Here is a 24,243-nt window from a genome sequence, read left to right as displayed (position 1 = left end):
CAACGGTTGGGTTTGTCCATATTTAACCCAACGTTTGGGTTCGTCCATATTTGACCCAGCTTTGGGTTTAAACAACCCAGCATTTTTTGAGTGGGTTGTTTTAACCCAACTTTGGGTCAAATATGGACAAACCCAAATGTTGGGTTAAAAATGTAATTAAAAAATTTACCCCAATGGCTGCAATTTTTAGAGTGTAAGGTTCAACATATTGCATTTTTGTATTTTCCTCAGGATCTAGATGGGCGAGAGGGGTCATAGCATCGCTGCATGTGTGTGTTGTAGGTCTTAGATCTGATATGTGAATGTGTTTTTTGTCCCGTGTTGTGACAGATGCCATGCTGCTGGTGGCTGACAGACTCGCAGGGCCCTTTAACATCGAGGCCGTCATGGACCCGATAGATGTAAAGATCTCTGAGGCCATCATGGCCATGCAGGACAACAGCATACAAGTTTCAACCAAGGTAAACACACACACACACACACACACATATAGGCAGGCATTAATGCAGGGACATGTGGGACGCTCACACAAATATCAAGGGCCAAAGCTCCTCAAGCTGCAGCAATACCATGTGTCTAAAGGATTTTTTGAGTGAACTTAAGTTCACAGCTTAAGAAAAATGTTTTTCACGACTCCCATAGTGTATGGTTGCAGAAAAAAGAATGCATGTTTGCATTGATCAACAGATTTTGTGTGAAAATTAACCATAAAAGTGTTCTGTGGCTTAAAACAATAACTTTTTGTTTATTTTGATTAATATTTTTTTTTTGATCAATAAATACAGTAGTCAAAATATGTTAATATAAAAACTTCTGAAAGCACTGAATGGATGTCACGTATTAGTTTACTTTTTCCCATAGTGTGAAGAACATTTTTAAACATTTGGTCAAAATTTTGATGAATATTCATGTTGCCCACATTGTAAAGCCACACATCAGGTGCAGAAGCTTTCAACAGGAGCTTTCATATTCAGGGAAATTAGCCGTGTATCCCTGATGGACTTCCATGCCGAGGGCAGTAAGCAAATATAAAATGTGTCTTGATCCACAAACACCAGTGTGGAGGTGGAAAGAAATAAGCACAGACTGTCTTCTGAGTGCTGTGGTCTGCTGTTGCATTAAAAGCTTCTGGAAAGCAGGAGGACCTGATTGAAAATGCACAGCAGCCATGAACATCAGTGTGTACATGTCAGCCAGAGACTTTGAATGATAATCATAGTGACAGATCGTCCGACATCAGACAACATCCTGCCATAAGAGCCAGCCGTGGCATTAAAATGTTCCATCACTGTCAGCTCACCCAGAATTCATTGCATCTACGAGACGTTAGCATGCATGTGAATGTTATTTCTCTCATTCTCAGTTTTTGCATCAATAGAATGTAATTTAAACTCTGTATGGTCAGTATTCTTGGAATTGAATTATTTTGTTGTTTATTCGGCAAGTGCTGCTAATATGCATGGCGATTATAGGGAACTTGTTGAATGGGATTTTGTAGAGTGTAACAAAGTTAGACGTTGTGGGAAGAAGGAGGCGGGAACCGGCGAACATTCAAAGACTTTAATGGCAGAAAATAAAACCAAAGTAAAAGCCCCTCATGAACACATAATAAAACACATCAGTCCTCTCTCTTGATTTGATATCTGAATTGATATTTACGACACTGAATAGACACTATTGTCTTCTGAAGAGCTAAACTGAATCAACATTAAACTAAATTGAGCTACATACAAAGTATAGCTCTTTAAAGCTGATATTGGATTTGTTTCGTAATTGATGCATTTTGCAACATTATCTTTGCACAATCTTTTTAGTATAAAGGGCTATATGAATACACGTGAAATTGACTTTGGTGGTGAATCATGATGCAAATGCAATCAAATGCAATACTTATGAGATGAATCAATGAATCACTAACAGTGAATGCTGGTGAGAACATTGAGAATGTGACATTCACTTTCTGTAATTCATTGCATTATGAATTGTGGTTGTGTGCATTTTAAAATGCAACCATGCATGCAAATTGGTAGGTATTCATATACTTGTATAGAGTTTGTTTCACGCTTTAGGCATCCTGTTATATCAGGATATGGCGTTTACAAAATGTGGCTCAAAATGCGCACACTAACTTAAAACTTTTATGCAGATGCCTTTATCCAAAGCGACGTACACTGCATTAAACATCAACAGCGTTTGTTCATTCCCCTCATGCAATAAACAATTCAATGCGAAATATGTCATCTCCTTCAAGAACGCTCCCCGACACCATACACACCCTCTCGTTGCACTTCATTCTTTACTTTCAGCTGTTTTTACACCCTAACCACACAGGCTGATGCCTTCCCACTTGGTAATTATAGGTATTTCAAGGATGCGGTCATCCCAAACCAGCTGGAATGGGCCGATCTGCCCGCGGGATCTCGGATGTGTTCAACAGTCGCTTCAGACCGTACAGCCCAGAAGAGAGACCCACCACGGCAGCCGGCACCAGCCTGGACAGACTGGTGAGTGGGTGGCAGGAGGGCAGAGTGGGGCAGTGTGGGCAGGCGTAGGTGGGCAGTGATGACCTTTGGGGTTCAGACACAGGAAAACGCCGTGGGAAAAGCAAAAATGTGGAACGCATACCACTGTGTGATTTTTGTCTCAAACTTCTAATTATTGCCTATTAATAGTTAGTATAAGGTAGTTGTTAAAGGAGTAGTTCACTTTAAAAAAAAAAAAAACTTTTACTGATAATTTACTCACCCCCATGTCATCCAAGATGTCCATGTCTTTCTCAAAAAAATTTTTTTTTCTTCAGTCGAAAAGAAATTAAGGTTTTTGATGAAAACATTCCAGGATTTTTCTCCATATAATGGACTTCAATGGGAACCAAACGGTTCAAGGTCCAAAAGACAGTTTCATTGCAAACTACAAACTGTTCAAAGGGCTTTAAAAAATTTCAGACGATGAATAAGGGTCTTACGATCACTCATTTAAAACAAAAAAAAAGTTTAAGTTTTATAAGCTCAAATGAACGATTTTTTCATGTCATTTGGTTCATTCAACGAACGAAATGAACGAGTTGACTCTGAAAAAGATTTGTTCTTTTTGATGAACGAGTTCGAAGAGGAGAGTCACGAACGTGCATCACAGAACAGAGCAAGGCGACCATTTGAGCTTATAAAACTTAAACTTTGTTATGTATTTATTAAATGAGTGATCGTTTCACTTGATAAGACCCTTATTCATCGTTTGGAATCGTTAAAAAGCCCTTTGAACTGTTTGCAGTTTGCACTGAAACTGTCTTTTGGACCTTGAACCGTTTGGTTCCCATTAAAGTCCATTATATGGAGAAAAATTCTGGAAAAATTTCTTTTCGACTGAAGAAAGAAAGACATGGAGATCTTGGATGACACAGGGGTGAGTAAATATCAGCAAAAGTTTTTTTTTTAAAGTGAACTACTCCTTTAAGTGTATGGGTAGGATTTAGAGCTGCAGAACAAGGTCATTTAGAATTAGGCATTAATATGTGCTTTATAACCCTTGTCATATCATATATATGTTTGTATGGACAGGTTGATGGCCAATTTCACTGGTACTTGTGACTAAGTGACAATAAATGGTTTACTACTACTACTATAAGTAATAATAAACCGCCAGTATCCTAATATGCCTGCTAATTAATAGTGAGAATTGGTCCCCAAACTAAAGTGTTACCGATTTCTTAAAGTTGAAGTATGTAAACTACTACACCTAAATAAACATTATAAACTCCTACATTTGTCATTTTAAACGGGTGCATGATGATGCTGTATGGTATTGAAGAATCCACTGTAGCGTTTCATCGCTACGCCCCGTTCACTTTGACATGTTTATGACCGGTTTCAACTTTGAAGGTCTAAATTCAGCAAATTGGGGCTTGCATCTGAACCAAAGCTGAATGTCATGTTCCCACAGCAGCTAAACACCCTCCCACTACAGTAGCAACGCCCCCAACTTTAATGATAGGCTGAGCTGGAAAGTGATTGACAGATCTTAGCTCAGTGTTTAGATGGTGCTCAAATGTTCACACCCATGAATGGCGTTGTATTAGTCATACAATAAACTTGGTTTAGAGAATGTATTTTACAATAGCAAATCCTACATACTTCACCTTTAAGGGTTAAATCACAAAGTTGGATATACAGTAGTTGTTGTTATTACTAACCCTCCCCACACACAGTTTTTAGGCTTCTGATGAAGTGTGCTTGAGTTACTCTACTGGAATGAAGTCTTCTAACTCATAATACTTAACAAGAATAGATGAAAATATGAATTGGACTTAAAAGTAGAACAAGATTGCATTTGTGCATAATGCTATTTTACCCCCCGGCTTACTGTGAGAATTCATTTAAAATGACTTTCTAATCTATCCAATATGGGCAAGTACGTTTTCTCCGGTCGGTTGTGCATTGGATGAGTTTAAAGTTAACCCTCAAATATATAACGGAGAGACGTGACGGTTAAATAAATGTTGAGTTAGAGAGAAGCGTTTGCATTTGCTTTTTTCCAGAGACCGAGGGAATGGGATGGAATATCCCAGCAATGCCATTCATCAAATGTAATCGTGCATATTGCTTTTCTGTCTAATGCATATTTATCATGTGTTTTCCCGTGGTATTCTTTCTCTCTTTCTCATCTCCACTTTCAATGAAATACCTTTTTTTCCTCTGTTTTTTTGCTTCCGCGTCCCAGAGGATTGTCTGGAGGACGATGCAACACAGCGTAAGCCGTCCAACCCTCCTCTCACTTTTCCTCCGTCATTTGTCTTGTGTCTTCCAGCCTTCTCTCCATCTTTCCCCCTCTCCTTCATCTGCTGGTGTACTTTCTGAGTAGTAATGCACTGTACTGTATATAGTTGTAGACATGGGCTGTAGGTAATGGATCATTCTCTCATTAAAGGGTACTAGCCACTCTTTTTATTGCAAATAATGCAAGTATTTAGCCTTCAAAAAAGACAGAAAAGCATCATAAACTAGTATGAGGGTGAGTAAATGATGACAGAATTCCTGTTGGTTTTATTTTGTTACTTCCGATATGGTCAGAGGCAATACTACAGTTCAAAAGTATGGGGTCAGTAACTTTTTGTTTTTGGATAGAAAATATTACTTTTATTCATTGAGAATGCGTTGAATTAATCAAAAGTGATCTGAAGTGCAGAAATGTATAGTGTTACAAATGAATTTGTTACGTTTTTAGACTGATTTCTGAGAGGTCATGGAGCAATGATGCTGAAAATCCAGCTTTGATCACAGGAATAAATTACAGCGTAAAATATATTCACATAGAAAACTATGGAAGCGTGTTTCCGCCACTGAATAAAAATAAAATAAATAAATAATTGCGACTTTTTATCTCACAATTGCGAGATATGACGTCAGAATTGTACGAAATAAAGGCCAATTCTAAAGGGGGGGGGGGGGGAAACTAACTTTTTTCCCTTCAGGATAGTTCATATCTCACAATTCTGACTTTATAACACACAATTGCGACTTTATATAATGCATCTCTGACTTTAAAACACGCAATTGTGACTTTATATCTCGCAACTCTGACTTTGTATCTCGCAATTCTGAATTTATATCTCACAATTCTATATTTATATTATGTATTTCTGACTTTACAACACGCAATTGCGACTATATCTCGCAATTCTTACTTTATATATCACAATTCTGACTTTATAACACGCAATTTTGACTTTATATCTCGCAATTCTGACTTTATAACACACAAATGCGACTTTATATCAAGCAATTCTGACTTTATAACTTGCAATTCTGACTTTATATCACCCAATTGCGACTTAATATCACGTAATTCAGACTTTGTCACGCAATTCTGACTTTATAACACAACTCTGACTTTATATCTCGCAATTCTGACTTTATAACACAACTCTTTTTTTTTTTTTTTTTTTTTTTTTTTTTATTTTATTTATTTCAGGCAATGGCACAAAAGTACAAGGCAGACAAAATGTTTGTTAAGTCATACAGTGCAAAAAGAAACAAGAAACAAACAAAAAAACAACAACAAAAAACAAACAAAAAAAAAAAACAACAACAAACAAAACAAATCGAATTCTACCTGAAAGGGAGTGGGAAGAAGAAAACTTATTTAATCCCACCCCAGTTCACCACTTGGTGATTAATACATTAAGCTTCATGTTTACTTTGGTCACGAATTGTTTACATAGGTTGTATCATGGTGGCGTTACCACAGTCACAATAATTTATTATAACAACATTATCAAACAGTTTAAGAAGAATAAACAATACCAACTATGGTAATGAACAATATACCAATGATGGTAATGGACAATATACCAACGATGGTAATGGACAATATACCAACGATGGTAATGGACAATATACCAACGATGGTAAGGAAACATTGAGCACATGTTAACATTATAAGACAGAGTACAACATCAATATAAATTAAAAATCCTCCTCTCTGTATTTTAACCAGACCCTATGTTTATATGACAATTTAAATTGATGGATAGTTTGACATTGCTTTTGTTGTAAGTCCAGTTTGTTCCAGAGTTTCACTCCACATACAGACACACAATAATGTTTACGAGTAGTTCGGGCTCTTGGTAACGAAAAATATCCAAAGCCTCTCAAGTTATGAGCTCGCACAGGAATTTGAAAAAAACGTTGTAAGTTAGGCGGTAATAAGTTGTTAAATGCTTTATAGAGGACTATTGTTGTATTATATTTTACAAGATCATCGAGTTTTAACAAATTTGACTGCTTAAACAGCTTATGAGTATGTTCTAAGTAACCAACCTTATGAATGACCCTCACGGCTCTTTTCTGTAATATAATCAGAGGATTTATTGTGTTCTGATAATTATTTCCCCACACTTCAACACAATACATAAGGTATGGTAGTACCAAAGTGCAGTATAGGGTACGGAGTGCATTTTTATCAAGGTATAGTTTTGCTTTGTTTATAATTGAGAGGCTTTTGGAGATTTTTCTTTTAATGTGTCTGACATGGGGCTTCCAAGACAATTTACTGTCGATTATTACCCCCAAAAATTTATACTCACTCACAATTTCAATTTGGGTATCACCAATACTTATTCTCTGTTCAATCAATTTGCTACGATTACCAAACATCATTATTTTAGTTTTGTTTATGTTCAAAGATAATTTGTTTGTATCCATCCATTTTTTTATTATATTTAATTCCCTGTTTACCACATTTACGAGCTCCTTATAATCATCACTACTATAGAATATATTCGTGTCGTCTGCAAATAGTATGAGTTTCAGTACTTTGGATATAGTAAAAATATCATTTATATACACGTTAAATAATTTTGGCCCCAACACTGACCCCTGGGGGACACCACAAACTATGCCAAGAGTGTCTGATAAATACTGACCCATTTTTACAAACTGTGACCTCCCTGTTAAATAACTTTTTAACCAATCTCCAGCCAGCCCCCTAATTCCATATCTTTCCATCTTATTTAACAAGATTGTGTGATTAATAGTATCAAAGGCTTTTCTTAGATCAATAAAGATACCAACTGCATACTTTTTTTGCTCTAGTGCATTAGTAATTTCTTCAACAGCTTCAGTTATTGCCATCGAGGTAGTTCTTTTGGGCCTAAAGCCATACTGGCCATCATTAATTACATGATATTTCTCAAGAAACCTTTCAAGTCGAGAACTGAAAAGCTTCTCCAGAATTTTTGAAAACTGAGGCAAAAGAGAGATTGGTCTGTAATTAGTAAAAACGTGTTTGTTATCCTGTTTGAAAATTGGAATTACTTTAGCGATTTTCATTTTACTTGGGAAGCAGCCAGTTTGGAATGACAAATTACAAATGTACGTTAAGGGTTTTACAATATTCAATATAACTTTTTTAATCAATGTCATACTGATATCATGACAGTCGGTGGAGAACTTATTTTTACATTCACAGACAATGTTTGTTACTTCCTGCTCATTTGTAGCTGAGAGGAAGAATGAAAAGGAATTCCGTTCAATAGTTGATCTTATAGCTCCATTGTCTGGAATGTCAGCGGCCAACTTGGGGCCAACATTTACAAAAAACTTGTTAAACTTATTTACTACATTACTCATATTATATTCTTCACCAATTTCATCAATAAAGTGATCAGGATATATCAACTTTGAGGATCCTTGTTTGATTAGGCTATTCAAGACATCCCAAGTTCCTTTTATATTATTTTTATGTTCATATAGTTTTTTTTGATAATATAACCGTTTGCTTGTTCTTATAATATCAGTTAATTTATTTTTGTACTTCTTATATCTTTGTTCCACTTCTATTGTTTTTTCTTTAATAAACACTTTATAGAGATTATTTTTCTTTTTACAAGCATTAATTATTCCTTTCGTAATCCAGGGACTTTTTTTGTGTTTTTCCTTTATAGTATATTCTTTCACAGGGCAATGTTTATTGTGTAGGCAAGTGAAAATATCTAAAAAATTACAATAAGCACTGTCCACATTTGATTCTCTGTAAACTGAAGTCCAATCCTGGAGTGCTAAACTATTGTTTAAGGCACAGATCATGTCCTCAGTAATTTTGCGTGTAGAGATTTTTGCCATAGTATCTTTAGTTTTCTTGAGGTTACAGTCACACAAAGAAAAAACAGGTAAGTGATCAGTGACTTCACATATGAGTAGGCCACTGATGATTTGATTTCCCATCATATTAGTAAAGATGTTGTCAATGATTGTGGCACTATGTGACGTTATTCTACTCGGTTTCGTTATAGTTGGGTACAGCGACAAGCTATACATTGTGTCAGTGAAGTCATCAACGTTTTTTAGTTTGGTTGGATTTAACAAGTCAATGTTAAAATCACCACAGATAAATATGTTTTTTTGGTTCACAGTAGAATACAGTTTACCCATCCACTCATTGAAAGTTTCTATGCTTGAACCAGGTGCCCGGTATATACAACTCATGAAGATATTTGTCTTTTTATCATTATGAATCTCCACTGTTATGCATTCAAATAAGCCATCCACAGCTATGGTCATATCAGTTGAAACACTAAATTGAATTGATTTGTGGATGTACAAAGCAACCCCCCCTCCTATTTTGTTTATTCTGTTTGTATATCTTAATTCATAGCCATCAAGACAAAAATCAATACCTTTATCATCATTAAACCAGGTTTCAGTAATTGCAATAATGCTAAATGGATGAGTGAAGTGTTCCAAATAATCTTTGATAGATTCAAAGTTGGTGTACATGCTTCGACTGTTAAAATGTATTATTGACAGATTACCTTCTGGTTTTACACTGTTTTCATATTGTTCTTGGGTAAGATAATTGCAGTTTTTAGCAATCGAAGAGAAAAAGTTATTGTCAGGGTCTATCTCAGTATCAGGCTCTGTTGTGGTGTGCACTTGATACTCACACGTCTCCAGTTCCATTTGTTGATGTTGTAGAATGTTCTGTAGCATGTCCATATCAACACTTGATGTAATCTGTGTTCTTGGTTTGTATAGCATTTGTTAGTGTATGGAGTCACAAGCTACTTTGATACCAGGTGCTGCATTAATGTCAATACTTATCGAGATCTTCTATCCTCTTCACCATCAAAACTTTTGCTTCCTCCGGTGTCCCATTTAGTTTGATGAAGATCTTACAGTTAGTTACCCAGGTTTGTTGAATCTTGCCTTGTTTTTTAAGTTGTCGTGCAATCCTTGAGATGTCAGCATTTTTCTTTGTCAAGTGTTCATTTATGAAAACATTTGTGCCTTTCAGTTTGCGTCCTTGCTTCAGGAGTGCTATTTTCTTTTTTCGATTGGTAAACCTCATGATGACCGCTGGTGGTCTCTCATTCTTCGTGGGCAGTGGGTGACACGCCTCGATGTGCTCCAGGTCCATCTCTATCCCCCTGTTCTGGAGGTAGGAAGCAACCTGTTGTTCCACCGACTGTGTCTCCTGGTCGCTGGGCTCCCCGGTGTTCGTGGCCACCGCACGCGCATAGGAGCGCGGCCTGATCTTAATCCCGGTGATGACCACGTCATTCATGCGGGAGTATTGTTCCAGCTCGTCCACTCTCCGCTCAAGATCCACAATACGCTGGTCTTTTTCCGCGTTCTGGAGGCGTAGTTGTTTCACCTCCTCCAGTAGTCCCAGGAGCTGATCCTGCTGCGCTCTAACCGCAGCCACATCGCCGCACAGGGAGTGGATAGAGAGCTTTATCTCCTCGAATTCCTCCGGTATCGGGCCTTTCCTCGATGGGGGCATTTTGGTGATTTATACGCCAAGCATCCAGTATCCAATATCCAAAGGAATTTCTCATAAAACTCGTTTGAATTTTCCCGGATAAGCGTGGTTAACTCTGACTTTATATCTCGCAATTCTGACTTTATAACATGAAATTCTGACTTTATATCTCGCAACTCTGACTATATATCTCACAATTCTGACTATATAACACGCAATTGCGACTTTATATCACACAATTGGCTTTATGCCCAGCTGCACTACTTCCTGAACTTCAGCCAGCTCCTTGTTTCCTGTCTGCCATTATTGGTCAAATTGATTAATTCAGGTGTGCTTAACCTCAGTAGTCATGGCAACAATAATCAGACACACCTGAATTAATCAATTTGGCCAATAATAGCAGACAGGAAACAAGGAGCTGGCTGAAGTTCAGGAAGTAGTGCAGCTGGGCATAAAGCCAATTCTGACTTCATATCTTGCAATTCTGAGAAATAAAGTCAGAATTGCGAGATGTAAACTCGTAATTGTGAGAAAAAAGTCAGAATTGTGAGATAAAGTCGCAATTACCTTTTTTATTTTTCATTCTGTGGCGTAAACAAGCTTCCATAGAAAACAGTAGTTTTAAATTGTAAAAAAAAAATCATAATATTATTGTCTTTACTGTGTTGGTAAGCATAACAGTTGCTTTTCATTTCCTTACCATTTTTAATTATATATCTTATCGACCCTAGACTTTTGAACAGCGTATGTGTGTTGAGCAGTGTGCGTGTGTGTGTGTGGTATAAATAAGTAGCGCTTAAGCTCATGTTACTCCAGAGGGATTGTTCCTGTAGTAAATATCCTATCAGTTGCTTGCTTGGAAAAAAGGTTAGCTAAATGACAAATAGCCTCATATATCTTAAACCCCCCCCCCCCCCCCCAATACTGAAATTGTCCTTACAGAAGCAATGTCTTGAAACAGAGTCTTTGTGCTGCTCTCGGCCAGCGTTACTCATAACAGAGGATTTGGAGCGACTGACAATGCAGATAATTCAACACCCAACAAAACACTCTGAACGTAATGCATCGTACCCTTTAGGGTCTCTGTAGAACGCGTTATTTATTGGATTTTAGGCTTCTTAAAGACCAGATAACTTTAAATGAACGCTCTGCTAACGTTACTGGATGAATTTTTGTTAATATATTGCCAGGATGTTAGCCGTGAGTTCTGTGAACGTTCAGCTGGGCAGAAAGCCATGGCAGACTCAACGTTTTTATGAGGCTACACACAATTTGCATTTGGCCCTTCATTGCAGGATGACTGCAGTACATCACACACCATTTGCATTTTGTACAGCTGACCAGTTTAATTCAAAGTGCAACTAGTCATTAAATTGATTGTGATACCAGTGTTTAAATGGTAAACGAATGAACATTCTCATCTCAGTTTCACCGCTGTCCCGTTCTAATGTTTATGAAGAGCAATGCTGCCCAAATGAAACCAATTCTGTTTATTATCCGACTGTGTCAGAGATGCTATAAAAGACAGGAGACACAGGCTAATGGACACAAACCCCAGAGATTTGCCAAGGTTTGATGGCTAACCATACAACACTTGCTTATCGCCCATTTGCTTGTTTTTTGTGCTTTTTTTTGTCACAACGACTACAGTACGGTTGACAGAAGAGTGCAAATGAGCGAGTGTGCTTGTGGTCTGATATCAGCAGGTAAACACGCGTCGGCCATCGGACTGAAATGTAAAGATGCATTGTCTGAGCCCTCGCCAAAACGCAGTATTGCAGCTACATTGATTCTTCCTGTGCGCGTCTGGCAACCGCACTCGTGGGTCTCTCCTCTACACCCAATTTATTTTCATCACTGTGTACATGACTTGAGTCGTAAAAGAGCCACTGCTGCTAACCTCGGGGAACAAAAGCATATTGGAGGCTGTTGCACTTTTAAACGAGAGCAGGGTGGACGTCCTTCATAAAATAATGATCTCCATCAACATAGTGATTTATTTATTTATTTTTTTTTTACATTTAAAGACAAGTCCCTAAAAGCAATGTCCAAGTCAAGTCTTAATTGTTTGTTCTTTTTTTAGCAACTTAACAAACCGATCTGTGGAAATGAGTTTGTATGAAAATGTCCGTCCAGTGGTAAAGTTGGATATTATTTGCATATGGCAGCAAATACTTGGTGAAAAGGACATGGAAATGTGCACTTCTTGAAAATGAACAGCAAGCAGGCCGCAGCTCAAATTTGGATTAAATGATTGCTTTTGAAATTAAATGACACAAAGATTATCACAAGGTAAGACTTGGCTATATTCTTACTGTTTGTTGTTTGTTTATATAACAGTACTTTCCAATGGGTGATGAATATACGTGCCTTCTGATTGGTGTGTTTGATGCTGGACGTATTGATTGGGAATGAATGAATTAACAATAAATAGTAAAATGTCGTGTTTCATGCTGTTATGTGGGGTACTATAGAGAACATAATCGGGAATGCCATACCAAAATGAGTCTCTGTCTTCAATTTCAGTTTTTTTGCGACTTAGGTGTGACTTGAGTTGTGTTGTGTTTATCGTCATTGTTCATGATTGTTAATAAAGCAACTGTTATGATACATGTCAAGTGGTCACTGAAACTGTAAGTACATGTACATTAATTTTACTTCGTACTTATCTGAGTAAGATCGAGTGCAACCAAAAATCTTTATTTTCAGATGTTTTTGTCGTTGCCATTATAGTTATCATCCTTGATATGAGAAATGTAAAATTGCAATTGTGAGATATAAAGTCAGAATTACAAGATGTAAACTCACAAATTACTGAATTTATTCTGTGATGGAATCAAGCCTCAATTAAAAAAAAGTCAGATGTTGAAATCTTTTAAGCATAAAAATGATGTCTAAATGAGCCACTCTCTTGGTTTTGAAGCTTTAAAGACCTGTGAATTGGGAAGCACTTTTGCAACTAAAAGGAGCAAGTATCATAAGTATGATTAAGGAAGTGAATTCGCATAGGTTTTATAGCTCATTGAAGTTTTAATGGAAGCACTTAGCTTTGAGACTTATTGACGTCCTCTTGGGAGCAGAGCGAACGAGAACAAGCCATTTAAAGTAACGAGGCTCTCCATGCTGTAAGACACTAAACAGAGTCCAGAAGTTTAGCTTGTGGTGTGTTAAAGTACTTGAAGATACATGTAGATAACTTCAGCTGCCATACTCTTTAAGCAGTGATAGATTTGAGGGTTCACATCACAATTCTGGAATGGAAACATCAGGACGTGAATTAAAATATCCAAAATGGATATAAAAACTAAAAAAATACATGCCATGTCGTCACTGTCACCACCAAATATTTTACATATTCTTATCTTTAAGATATCTTTAAGTCTGGTTTCAGACACAACCTTAGGTTATCCAACCTCTCTGGTCTCGACTCTCTTGGTCTCGGTCTCGACTCGGACTCGACTCTCTTTGGTCTCGACTCGGACTCAACTCTCTATGGTATCGGTCTCGACTCGGACTCGACTCTCTTTGGTCTCAGTCTCGAATCGGACTCAACTGTCTTTGGTCTCGATCTCGACTCAGACTCCACTCTCTATGGTCTCAGTCTCGACTCGGACTCGACTCTCTTTGGTCTCGACTCGGACTCGACTCTCTTTGGTCTCAGTCTCGAATCGGACTCAACTGTCTTTGGTCTCAGTCTCGACTCGGACTCGACTCTCTTAGGTCTCGGTCTCGACTCGGACTCGACCCTCTATGGTCTCGATCTCGACTCAGACTCGACTCTCTTTGGTCTCAGTCTTGACTCGGACTCGACTCTCTTTGGTGTCGGTCTCGACTCAGGCTCGACTCTCTTTGGTCTCGGTCTCGACTCGGACTCGACTCTCTATGGTCTCAGTCTCGACTCGGACTCGACTCTCTATGGTCTCGGTCTCGACTCGGACTCGACTCTCTATGGTCTCGGTCTCGACTCGGACTCGACTCTCTTTGGTCTCGGTCTCGACTCCGGCTCGACTCTCTTTGGTCTCGGTCTCGACTCGGACTCGACCCTCCATGATCTCGGTCTCGACTCGGACTCGACTCTCTATGGTCTCGGTCTCGACTCATACTCGACTCTCTATGGTCTCGGTCTCCACTCGGACTCGACTCTCTTTGGTCTCGACTCAGGCTCGACTCTATTTGGTCTCGGTCTCGTCTCGACTCAGACTCGACGCTCTTTGGTCTTGGACTCGACTCGACCATCTATGGTCTCGGTCTCTACTCGGACTCGAATCTCTTTGGTCTCGGCCTCGACTCAGACTCGACCCTCTATGGTCTCGGTCTCGACTCAGACTCGACGCTCTTTGGTCTTGGACTCGACTCGACCATCTATGGTCTCGGTCTCGACTCTCTTTGGTCTCGGTCTCAACTTGGACTCGACTCTCTATGGTCTCGGTCTCGACTCGGACTCGACTCTCTTTGGTCTCGGCCTCGGCCTCGACTCGCTTTCGACTCTCTTTGGTCTCAGTCTCGTCTCAACTCGGACTTGACTCTCTTTGGTCTCGGTCTCGACTCGGACTCAACCCTCTATGGTCTCAGTCTCAACTTGGACTCGAGTGAGCTGGTCTCGACTACAACACTGTTTATCCTACACTGGAATGATATTAAATGAAGAAAGTGAGACAGGAAGAAATTCTTAAAATTAATAAACTCATTTAAAACAAAACTTAGAACTCTGTTAATTCTCCTAATCTATGAAAGAGCAACCTTTAATCCTGCAATACAATCTTCTTCTTGGATGTGTCTTTGAAGTGCATGTTCAGTTTAGAGAAATCACAAACGTAATGGGTGGTAATCCACATTGTGGAGGCATTCGCTCGATGTGGGCCTACTTTTATTATGTGTAGGCATCTAACCAGACTGTTCCTCATCTAGCTTGAAGGCTTGTCTCATTAATTACTTGACTTCCAGATATCTCTGGCTGGTGTGTACAGACACGGATTGATGTAGGTTAGAAAATAAGGTGAATATTTGGTCTTGGTTGCTGGTGATTTGTAGGGTGCGAGTCAATTACGTTTTTGCCACAAATCAAGCCTATGAGCCGAAACCTGTCTTCTTGCATTATGAATCATCATCTGTGATTTAGTTTGTTTCCCCAGCACTGATATGCATTCCAGCATCTACAAAGATGACAAGGCATCCAGAGAAAAAGGACTGTTGCGTTTTCATAAACCTATGACTAAGGTCACAGAGTTCCAGCAGGAATAAACGCAATATTGATATTTCTTTCTAAACCAAATAGGTACGCCTTCATTAAATATTATGAGCACCATTTCCATAATACTCAGCATCTCCAGTGCATGTAGGAGGCTTTTAACAGCAAACGTGTGTCCAGGCCAGAGGAGAAATGGAAATAAGTGAAGAGGTTTCGGAAACGTTAGCAGCATGTTACAAGATGAAGAAGTAAGCCACATCTGCAGGGTTAACTCGAAGTCATTCTCATGTGAATCAGGTCTTGAGAATAAATGCCTGCTGGGAGAATATGCAATCCTACCTCAGCCTTTTAATTATATGGCAGAGGGATTTTATGTTGAACTTGGCAAGAAGCGCTCTGACCAAAACAACTAGATCCGTGTTCTCTTATAGGCTGCCAGTGGCACATTTTTGTCTGTCAATGCCAAGCGTAATTATCCTGCAAAATAAATGAAGACGTTTTTATAACCTCAGTCAGCCAGAGCGCAATGATTCTGTGCCCTTAATACATTCATAACGTCATAGAAAAATCCTACCTGACTTTTTGACTGGTTTTTAGCACAGCACTAGTGATATTAGAGTAAAAAATGCTCATATTTCAGCCGTGACGATTTTCTTTCAGGCTACACACGTTTTTCATTCTTTTTCATTTAGCTTTTACGTCCTTTATGTGTGTATATGAGGTTTAACTTGGTTTCAGTTCAAACATGATCATACTCCTTCTCATCAAAGAAGCCGTTACCTTAGAAAATTCCATAAATTTCCACTTAATCAACTTTTATGTGTATTTGAATGTTAGATGCGATTAATCACGATTTGCCAGCGCTAACATGGAAATACTTTTCAATACTTTTTTAAAATTTATGATATTTTCTATGGTAACAGCTTGAGTAGAGAACCTCTTTAAAATGTATTATAATATTATACATTTATAATTGATAAAAGTGTGCGTGTATTAGTGCTGTAGCGGCGCGTCGATGACGTCGATGATTCGACGTCAAAATTGCGTCGACGTCATATTTTTGCGTCGACGCTTCCTTATTTATTTATTTTTTGCATGTTCCCCGCGGTACAGCTTGCCACACACACGTGGGAGACCGAAACATTGCAGAATAGAGGACGAAGACAACTAGAAGTGAATGTGCTATCTATTAAATGAATCACACACAGTAAACAAACCCTTAAGAAAAAAAAATGCAATTTAGACGCGCAAACTGGGTGCCGGTGTGGTGAGACGTACAAGCTCGGGCAGATTCGGCTTGAAGTCGTTCCCGGACGCGGCGCCGGGCGCGTTGTTACAAAAAAAGGCGTACACACAGCCCGCCACAGTCTTCCTGGTCTTGCGCACCCAACGGGTCATTTTTTCCGTGCGCACATTCGCGCTCGTGCGGACGTGTCGAGTATAAACCAGGCTTTAAAGGATTAGTTCACTTTTGAAAAAAACTTTTGCTGATAATTTACTCACCCCCATGTCATCCAAGATGTCCATGTCTTTCTTTCCTCAGTCGAAAAGAAATTTAGGTTTTTGATGAAAACTTTCCAGGATTTTTCTCCATATAATGGACTTCAATGGGAACCGGATGGTTCAGGTCCAAAAGATAGTGTTAATAACAGTTTCAGATGCAGCTTCAAATGTCTTTAAACGACACCAGACGATGAATAAGGGTCTTATCATGCGAAACGATCGGTTATTTCAATGCTTATTCCAAAAATGTAACTTTTCTAAGGACAAATGCTAGCCTAGCTCTATTCTGTGAGGCGCGTTTGTAACGTCACGTAATACGTAATTACGTTCAAAAGGTCACGGGCGACGTAGCCGGAAGTACAGAATCAAAATCGTCCGACATCGTTGTTTTACCTTATAATTCCTTTTTTGTAAACGGCGTTTGAGTTAGTTTTCACGTTCAACCTATGCGTTCAACTTGTAAACACTCTGACTCTGTACTTCTGGCTACGTCGCCCGTGACCTTTTGAACGTAATTACGTACTACGTGACGTTGCAAACGCGCCTCACAGAATGGAGAAAGGCTAGCATTTGTCCTTAGAAAAGTTACATTTTTGGAATAAGCTTTGAAATAACCGATCGTTTCGCATGATAAGACCCTTATTCATCGTCTGGTGTCGTTTAAAGACATTTGAAGCTGCATCTGAAACTGTTATTAACACTATCTTTTGGACCTGAACCATCCGGTTCCCATTGAAGTCCATTATATGGAGAAAAATCTTGGAATGTTTTCATCAAAAACCTTAATTTCTTTTCGACTGAGGAAAGAAAGACATGGACATCTTGGATGAGATGGGGGTGAGTAAATTATCAGCAAAAGTTTTTTCAAAAGTGAACTAATCCTTTAACTCCGTGTCAGCACGCGCTCTGATCAGTAGGTGAACTCCGCCTCCGACTCCGTTTCCCTCCTCAGCTGATATTAATATTTAAACATTCTCTATGATAAAAAATGTTTGTAAAAAATATTTTAACACGGTTTTGGCGGTTGTAGAGTTATGATGGTGTTCAAATACATAACATTAGACTAACGTTAGCCAGCTTATAGTATCTTGATTCAGTATGCTAGTATTTATTTGAGATATTGTTTTTTTATTAATTGAGCAGCAGAAAAATATTCTTTATATTAGTCGTCCAATTAGTCATTAGATTAGTCGACTAATCGATAAAATAATCGCCCAACTAATCGTTTAGTTAATAATCGTTTACCCCAGCCCTAGCGTGTATCGATTAAGCAATTTGCAATTGATTGATTTGACAGCACTGTTCAATATATAATGCATATGTACTTTTACATTGTATTTCTTGCAATTAAGTACGTTTGCATGGACGGCCCACAATTTTAAAAGGCTCGTCGAAACATTTTAGATTGTGATTAGCTATCAAAGTTTTGAAAAGTGACATCCTACGATTTCCTTTTGTGGCTGTGTAACCTCCACTTCTCGATCTGTAATTTATTGCTCTGTTGACGTTCGCCCTCTCTCTTAACAATCAGTGTTGACATTTTATGGTCTCTAGGCCGCGGCATCCAGGGCTAAATCCGTGTAAAATACAAAGGATGTGGCTGGGAAGAAAGAAGCGCTTGTAAAAAAGCAAACCCGCGGTCTGTTAGTGGAGCGCTGGCTGATACAGCATCCAACCGCCTCTGCCAGTAAGGGGTTTGAATAGCTTCAAAACACAAAGACATTCCATCAGATGGTTTAAGTTACAGTTTAATGGAGGCGTGCATTCAGATAGCCACTCTATATTTTATTCCCCCAAAGCCACAATTACCGTGCGGCTGAGTAGGGTGAATAAAACACCAGTGCAGTCAGCAGGCTCTTTTTTTTTTCCACCGTGGCATGGCATGCTGCTGCGTCATGCTGTTTTGCAGATTCAGCAGATGTTTTTATGAGCAGAATAACCACAACGGGCATAAATGTGGGCAATTCCTAACCACCTCGGAGAAGACATTTTCAGGGGAGGACCCAAGAAATGGGCTTTTCTAAACCAACATCCTTCCAGCTCAGTCATGTAATTATAGATATTTCATTGTGCCTTATGCCGTATTTGAATAAACAACCACGCTGGGAAAGAATTTTCACTCAGGAATTGCTCGCAAAGAAATGGCAAGTTGAATTAAGCTTCGAAAGATTTTGTTTTACACTTAGTTTAATGATGAGTGTCAGGTTGTTTGTCATCCACAAAGTCTGTAAATAAAAATGAAATAAAGTCATTCACCCTTCATTTGGACACAAACCTTTTGTGTAACAAACAGAGCTGGATAAGATAAGCTGTTGTTCTTGCCTTCTCACATATAAATGTGCAGCCTTAGACTTTCAAGGTTTGATGTCGATAACAATGAACCGTTTGCACAGTGTTTAACGGCACATTTCCACTTTCATTTAGCAGGGTACATCTCACGAACTAATAAACACTGCTGTGAAACTGGCTGCAGCAACATAGCAAACACACTGAAAGCTGAATATCTTGTCAATTACATGAATATGCTTATTTTCTTTTTCAATGTCTTAGCTAGTTTGCTGAATGAAGTGTAACACGCTAATTGTGACATTGAAGTTTAGTAGCGTATACTGCATTGCTTAAATGTATATTTAACAAAAAATTATCATCGTCAGATAGTCATCATCAGAACTGACACATTAACATTGAACATTTTTGTCATATTTAAAAGATACATTTCAGAGGACTTTTATACAGTGCACAAGTCACATTGACTACTTATATTTTGCTTTTTTGTAATTTTGATTACATTGAAAAGAGCATTTTAAGACGTAATGAGTACATGATGACAGAATCATGTTTTTTTTAGGCTGAACTAACCCTTTAAAGAGCCCCAGTAATGCTATTTTAAAGGTTCTGATATCTATTGTACTAATATCTATTGCAGCATGAGTTAAATATGACGATACATGACATTGATTACAAGCTGTTTAATTGACGTCTTTCCACGGTTGAAACGCTGATTGAGCTAATCAATGTGACATGATCCGGATTTCGATAAGTTGTACTCTATCTTTTAACGCACTTTCAGATGCTCATTCATGTTTATTTGGCGCTGTGACTCGTATTATTAAGCCGGAAGAGAGATCAGCGCTGCTGCTTCTCCAGAGCGATCTCACGCCACAGCGCCAAAACCTTATTTATGTTTTTGAATTTCTAAAGAAAATGGACATAATTTGAAAATTGAGACTGTTTCATATCAATAGTAACAAAGGACAAAGATTATTGCGATTTGTTGGATGCGCGCAGCCGCGATACAATGTCCCATTCATTCAAATGAAACAGGATGACTAATCGATTCTTGAGATTTAAGAATCAATATCGGTTCGTAAAAATGACAATCGATTAATATCGAGAGATCGATATTTATTACCGAGCCCTACATCCATGTACCCTTCATTAATGCAGGATGGTACATTAATTTAATGTAATCCAACCCCTGATGTCATACCAACTGGCAGTGCATCTCAATAGCCTCTTCTTCATGGTGTCTACCTTCCCCCTGAACTTGCAATTCCCCACATATCCTGCCAGTGGAAAATCCATTCATGTCCTGGCAAAAGGGTGCCGGCACAATTCCTCCTCCTTTGTTGATCAAGCGACGACCCACTCCTCTGAACCACAGAGGAACCTCAAAAAGCCTCACCTCCTTAATCTCCTCTTGACTTTCTCTTGTTGTTCAGTTGTTTGTGGTTTGGAAAGCGTCTCCCTCTCACTTCTCTGTGTCTTCTTGAAAGGCTTGATGGGAGGTCAGTAAGGCAAAGAGATGTGTTTGATTCTGAAACAATCTGAGTTTTGTGCTGATTATATCAATCTAACTCTTAGAAGAAAAGGTTCTATATAGAACCTTAAAAGGTTCTATCAGCGCTACGTTTTTGGAACCCCTAAAAGGTTCTATACACTCTTAAAAAAGGGTTCCTCTAGGTTCTATATAGAACCCTGAGGTTCCATACTTGGCCAATAGAACCTTTTACCAAAAGAAAATGGTTCTATATAGAACCATTTTGGAGTTCCATATATATAGCGGGGGATGGAACCATTTCTGGTTCTAAATAGAACCATTTCTTCTAAGAGTGAGTGTGTACCATAGCATTACTATTGGACATGTTACTATATTTCTGGATGGATATGCCACAGTTACAAAATGAACATGGACATGCATATTTGTTTGCTTTTGGACATGGTACACTCTAAAAAATGAGTTGTTTCAACCCAAATTTGGGTCAAATATGGACAAACCCAAATGTTGGGTTAAAAATGCAATTAAAAAATGTACAGTTGAAAGTGAAAAATGTACTGTTGGGGGTTTGTCCATATTTGACCCAAATTTGGGTTAATTGGTACTCATTTGAATGTGGCAATAGGATCACAATCAAAATATTTCATAAAAATGATCATAGTAAAGCTATGTTTTTTGGACATGGTACTGTTGTACATGGTACACTTATTTTGTCTGGTGGACTGGGGTTAAATAGTTAAACTTAAATGTATTACCAAGTTTGGATTTTATTTTGTATGTACCACCATTGTAGGCTATATGAGCATGGCAGTCATTCAGTAGTTATTTATGACCATCAATATTTTGTCTGTGGAAATTGTTCCATGACAATTCATCGACCATTCAGTAACCCATAAAACAAGAAGACAAGCATAATAAATGTTCAATATGATCAGAAGCTATTTTCATTAAGTCCTGGAAAAGACGCAATAAAAACACACTTGCATTAAAATTTCACAATCGCTGTAGATCTGCGCTCGGAGCAGCTAAATTGGCAATAAAATGCAAACAGAGAGGAGTGGTGATTAGATCGCACCTTCATGTGTCGTTACGGGCCTCCGGTGGAGTGTTAGATCCACACCGGATTAGCAAAAACAGCCCATAAAAGCCATAAAAGACTCTCACACTTGACATGTAAAGTCCTGCTGGCTGAAGATAATTTATGGCTGTTTTCCACCGCTGCGTTTGCAACAACCTCTGCTGTTCAGGAGCAAACGTGTTTATGTCTGACAAGTACACTGGAATTCATAAAGCTCACATTTTTCTTGGAATGTATTACGGGATGATGTTTGACGCAACAGAACATGGAAGAGAAGTAAATTCACAAGTGGAGAATTACAGTGAAAACACATTATATACACATCATTCCAAAGTGATTTAACATTGTTTGGTTAACCTAAAACTGCATGCAAAGGCGCTCTCTGTGGACATGGGTGTAGCCATTATAGACATGCATGTGGTTTGTTTTGACAGACGATTGAAAGGCCGAGAATGTAACTTGGAAAAAAAAAATAGCCATTTTTGTCCAGCACTCTCGCTAAAGTCGACCAAGAGCTCTTCCAGTTAAAACACAAAAAGCCTTTCATAAAGTGATATGTCCTGATAGGCCTTAAACGGCTATTTGCACAGTATTGATTGGAAGACTGTGATTGCTGTAAGTAATGCAAGCTTTTAGAGTGCCAAACTAAATGGATAATGCTAAACGCTATCTGCAAATGGCTCCGTTAATAAGAGCGGAGGATACAAAAAAATGTAAGAATTGCTAATGAGTTTTTTCAGTGAAAAATGGCATTATCACCAGCACTGGAGTCATCATGACTTCATCTTTCAGCTAAACAATTATAACAGTTATAAACAATACAAAAACTAGAATGAAATATAATTTAACAGCCTATATGTGTTAGTGATTATAGGTTTTGTTTTGTTTTTTGACAGATAGACAGACAGAAAGACAGACAGACATTAAATAAAATAACACAAACGACACCTAATTTTTCCAGAATGACCCGTTTCTGAATCTCGATCTGCCTTTATGACAACTTAAATTGCACTTGGGAAGATGAAAACAAACAAATACAGAGATGCCATTAAATATTTAACTGGGCTACAGCAATTCAAGATGTTCCAGGCAATAAGCATCGCTATTCTAAATGTCAGATAAAGAGGATGACAAAACAAATACTGTGAGAATGTGCCATCTGTGCACAAAGTCCCTCAGACAAAGGACAGTGCAGACAGATACTGTGTATGCTCTCCCATCTGTGCTTACGTTATAAAAAACATTATCTTATAAATGGCTTCACCCTAAAATATTCACAAGGGAGAACATTACAATGATTATCTTAATTTTTCATTAACACAGAATAATGAAGTGGATCATGTGGAAAAATGTAACAGGATTGAATCTTACAAGGGATATTGCACATTAAATGGGTACTTCACCACTGGGAAAAATGGGCTTTCATTAAAACTTGGCTGCCTATACGGGAGAAAAGCGGGACAAAAGTTAAAATTGGTGCTACCTGACTAGAGAAAACACGTAGAAAAGTCTGTTTTATTCCCTTTTGCTGAATAGGTATGGAAACTACAACACCCATAATGCACTGAGCATGTTCACTCCCACCAGTCTGCTATGGATGAACTCACCCGAGTCTAATACCGCCTTGCTTTAGTAGGGAATACCTCTTAGCAAACTTTTAGTCATAATAGCGTTGACTTGTTCCCGGAGCAAGAATTCAAAGAGTAAACATTTAGTGGGAGTGAGTTGCTTTCGGTTTCCTCGGTTAAGGATCCGGTGTGTTGAAGGCAGTGGATAAAGATGGCAAGGAATCATAAATATGAAGAGAACACCGTGATGTAAATATAGTAGATTCAGTGATAAACGTACCCTTACATTTACGGTGTTGCTCTGTCGATCTGACTGTCCGTCGGCAGGCATACAAAAATGCAGAATAATTAGCTCACTAACTAACTGAAATGGAACCTCATTTATTATGTGGATACAATTAAAGTCAGTGGGGTCCAAAACATTATTTGACCCCTCTGACCTTAAAACAAGTCTTTATAATATCTCTTTTTGTGTTCCAGTGCGGATTTGGGTGAACTATCCCTTTAGGTCATTTGAATGATGGGATGCTGCCTTAGAATTTGCCTTGAAGACATGATAAAAATATATTGCCTATAACTTTTTGAACGATCTAGGGTGCCCTCGTTGTGTGAAAAATTATAATTAATCAGTAAAAAATCCCATTAGCAAATTTTATATATAGATATATATATACCCACTCTAAAAATGCTGTTTTTTCTTTTTTTTTCAAAAATATGGGTAAAATATGGAAAAACCCCAAATGTTGGGTTAAAAATGTATTTAAAAAAAATTAAAGTTGAAAGTGAAAGTTGAAGTTGGGTTAAAATTTTAAATTACATTTTTAACCCAACATTTGGGTTTGTCCATAATTGACCCAAATTTGGATTGAAA

General features: G+C 38.3%; 1 protein-coding gene across 3 annotated transcripts in view; it reads left to right on the top strand.

Annotated features, from left to right (window-relative positions):
- The window catches only part of gpc6a (glypican 6a), a 421,465-nt gene that overhangs the window by 368,026 nt on the left and 29,196 nt on the right, over positions 1-24,243 (top strand). For 2 of the 3 annotated variants that reach the window (XM_089132555.1, XM_089132553.1), the window contains exons 5-7: positions 331-461; positions 2,361-2,504; positions 4,717-4,746. In XM_089132555.1, the coding sequence (XP_088988681.1) occupies positions 331-461; positions 2,361-2,504; positions 4,717-4,746 (305 nt within the window). The remainder of the gene's footprint in view (positions 1-330; positions 462-2,360; positions 2,505-4,716; positions 4,747-24,243) is intronic. The other variant, XM_089132554.1, reaches the window with a different exon arrangement.

The sequence above is a fragment of the Pimephales promelas genome, chromosome 6 (assembly GCF_988280905.1).
Source record: "Pimephales promelas chromosome 6, fPimPro1.hap1.1, whole genome shotgun sequence".
Taxonomy (NCBI): domain Eukaryota; kingdom Metazoa; phylum Chordata; class Actinopteri; order Cypriniformes; family Leuciscidae; genus Pimephales; species Pimephales promelas.
The sequence above is the reverse complement of the archived record's forward strand: the minus strand, read 5'-3'. Positions and strand labels throughout refer to the sequence as shown.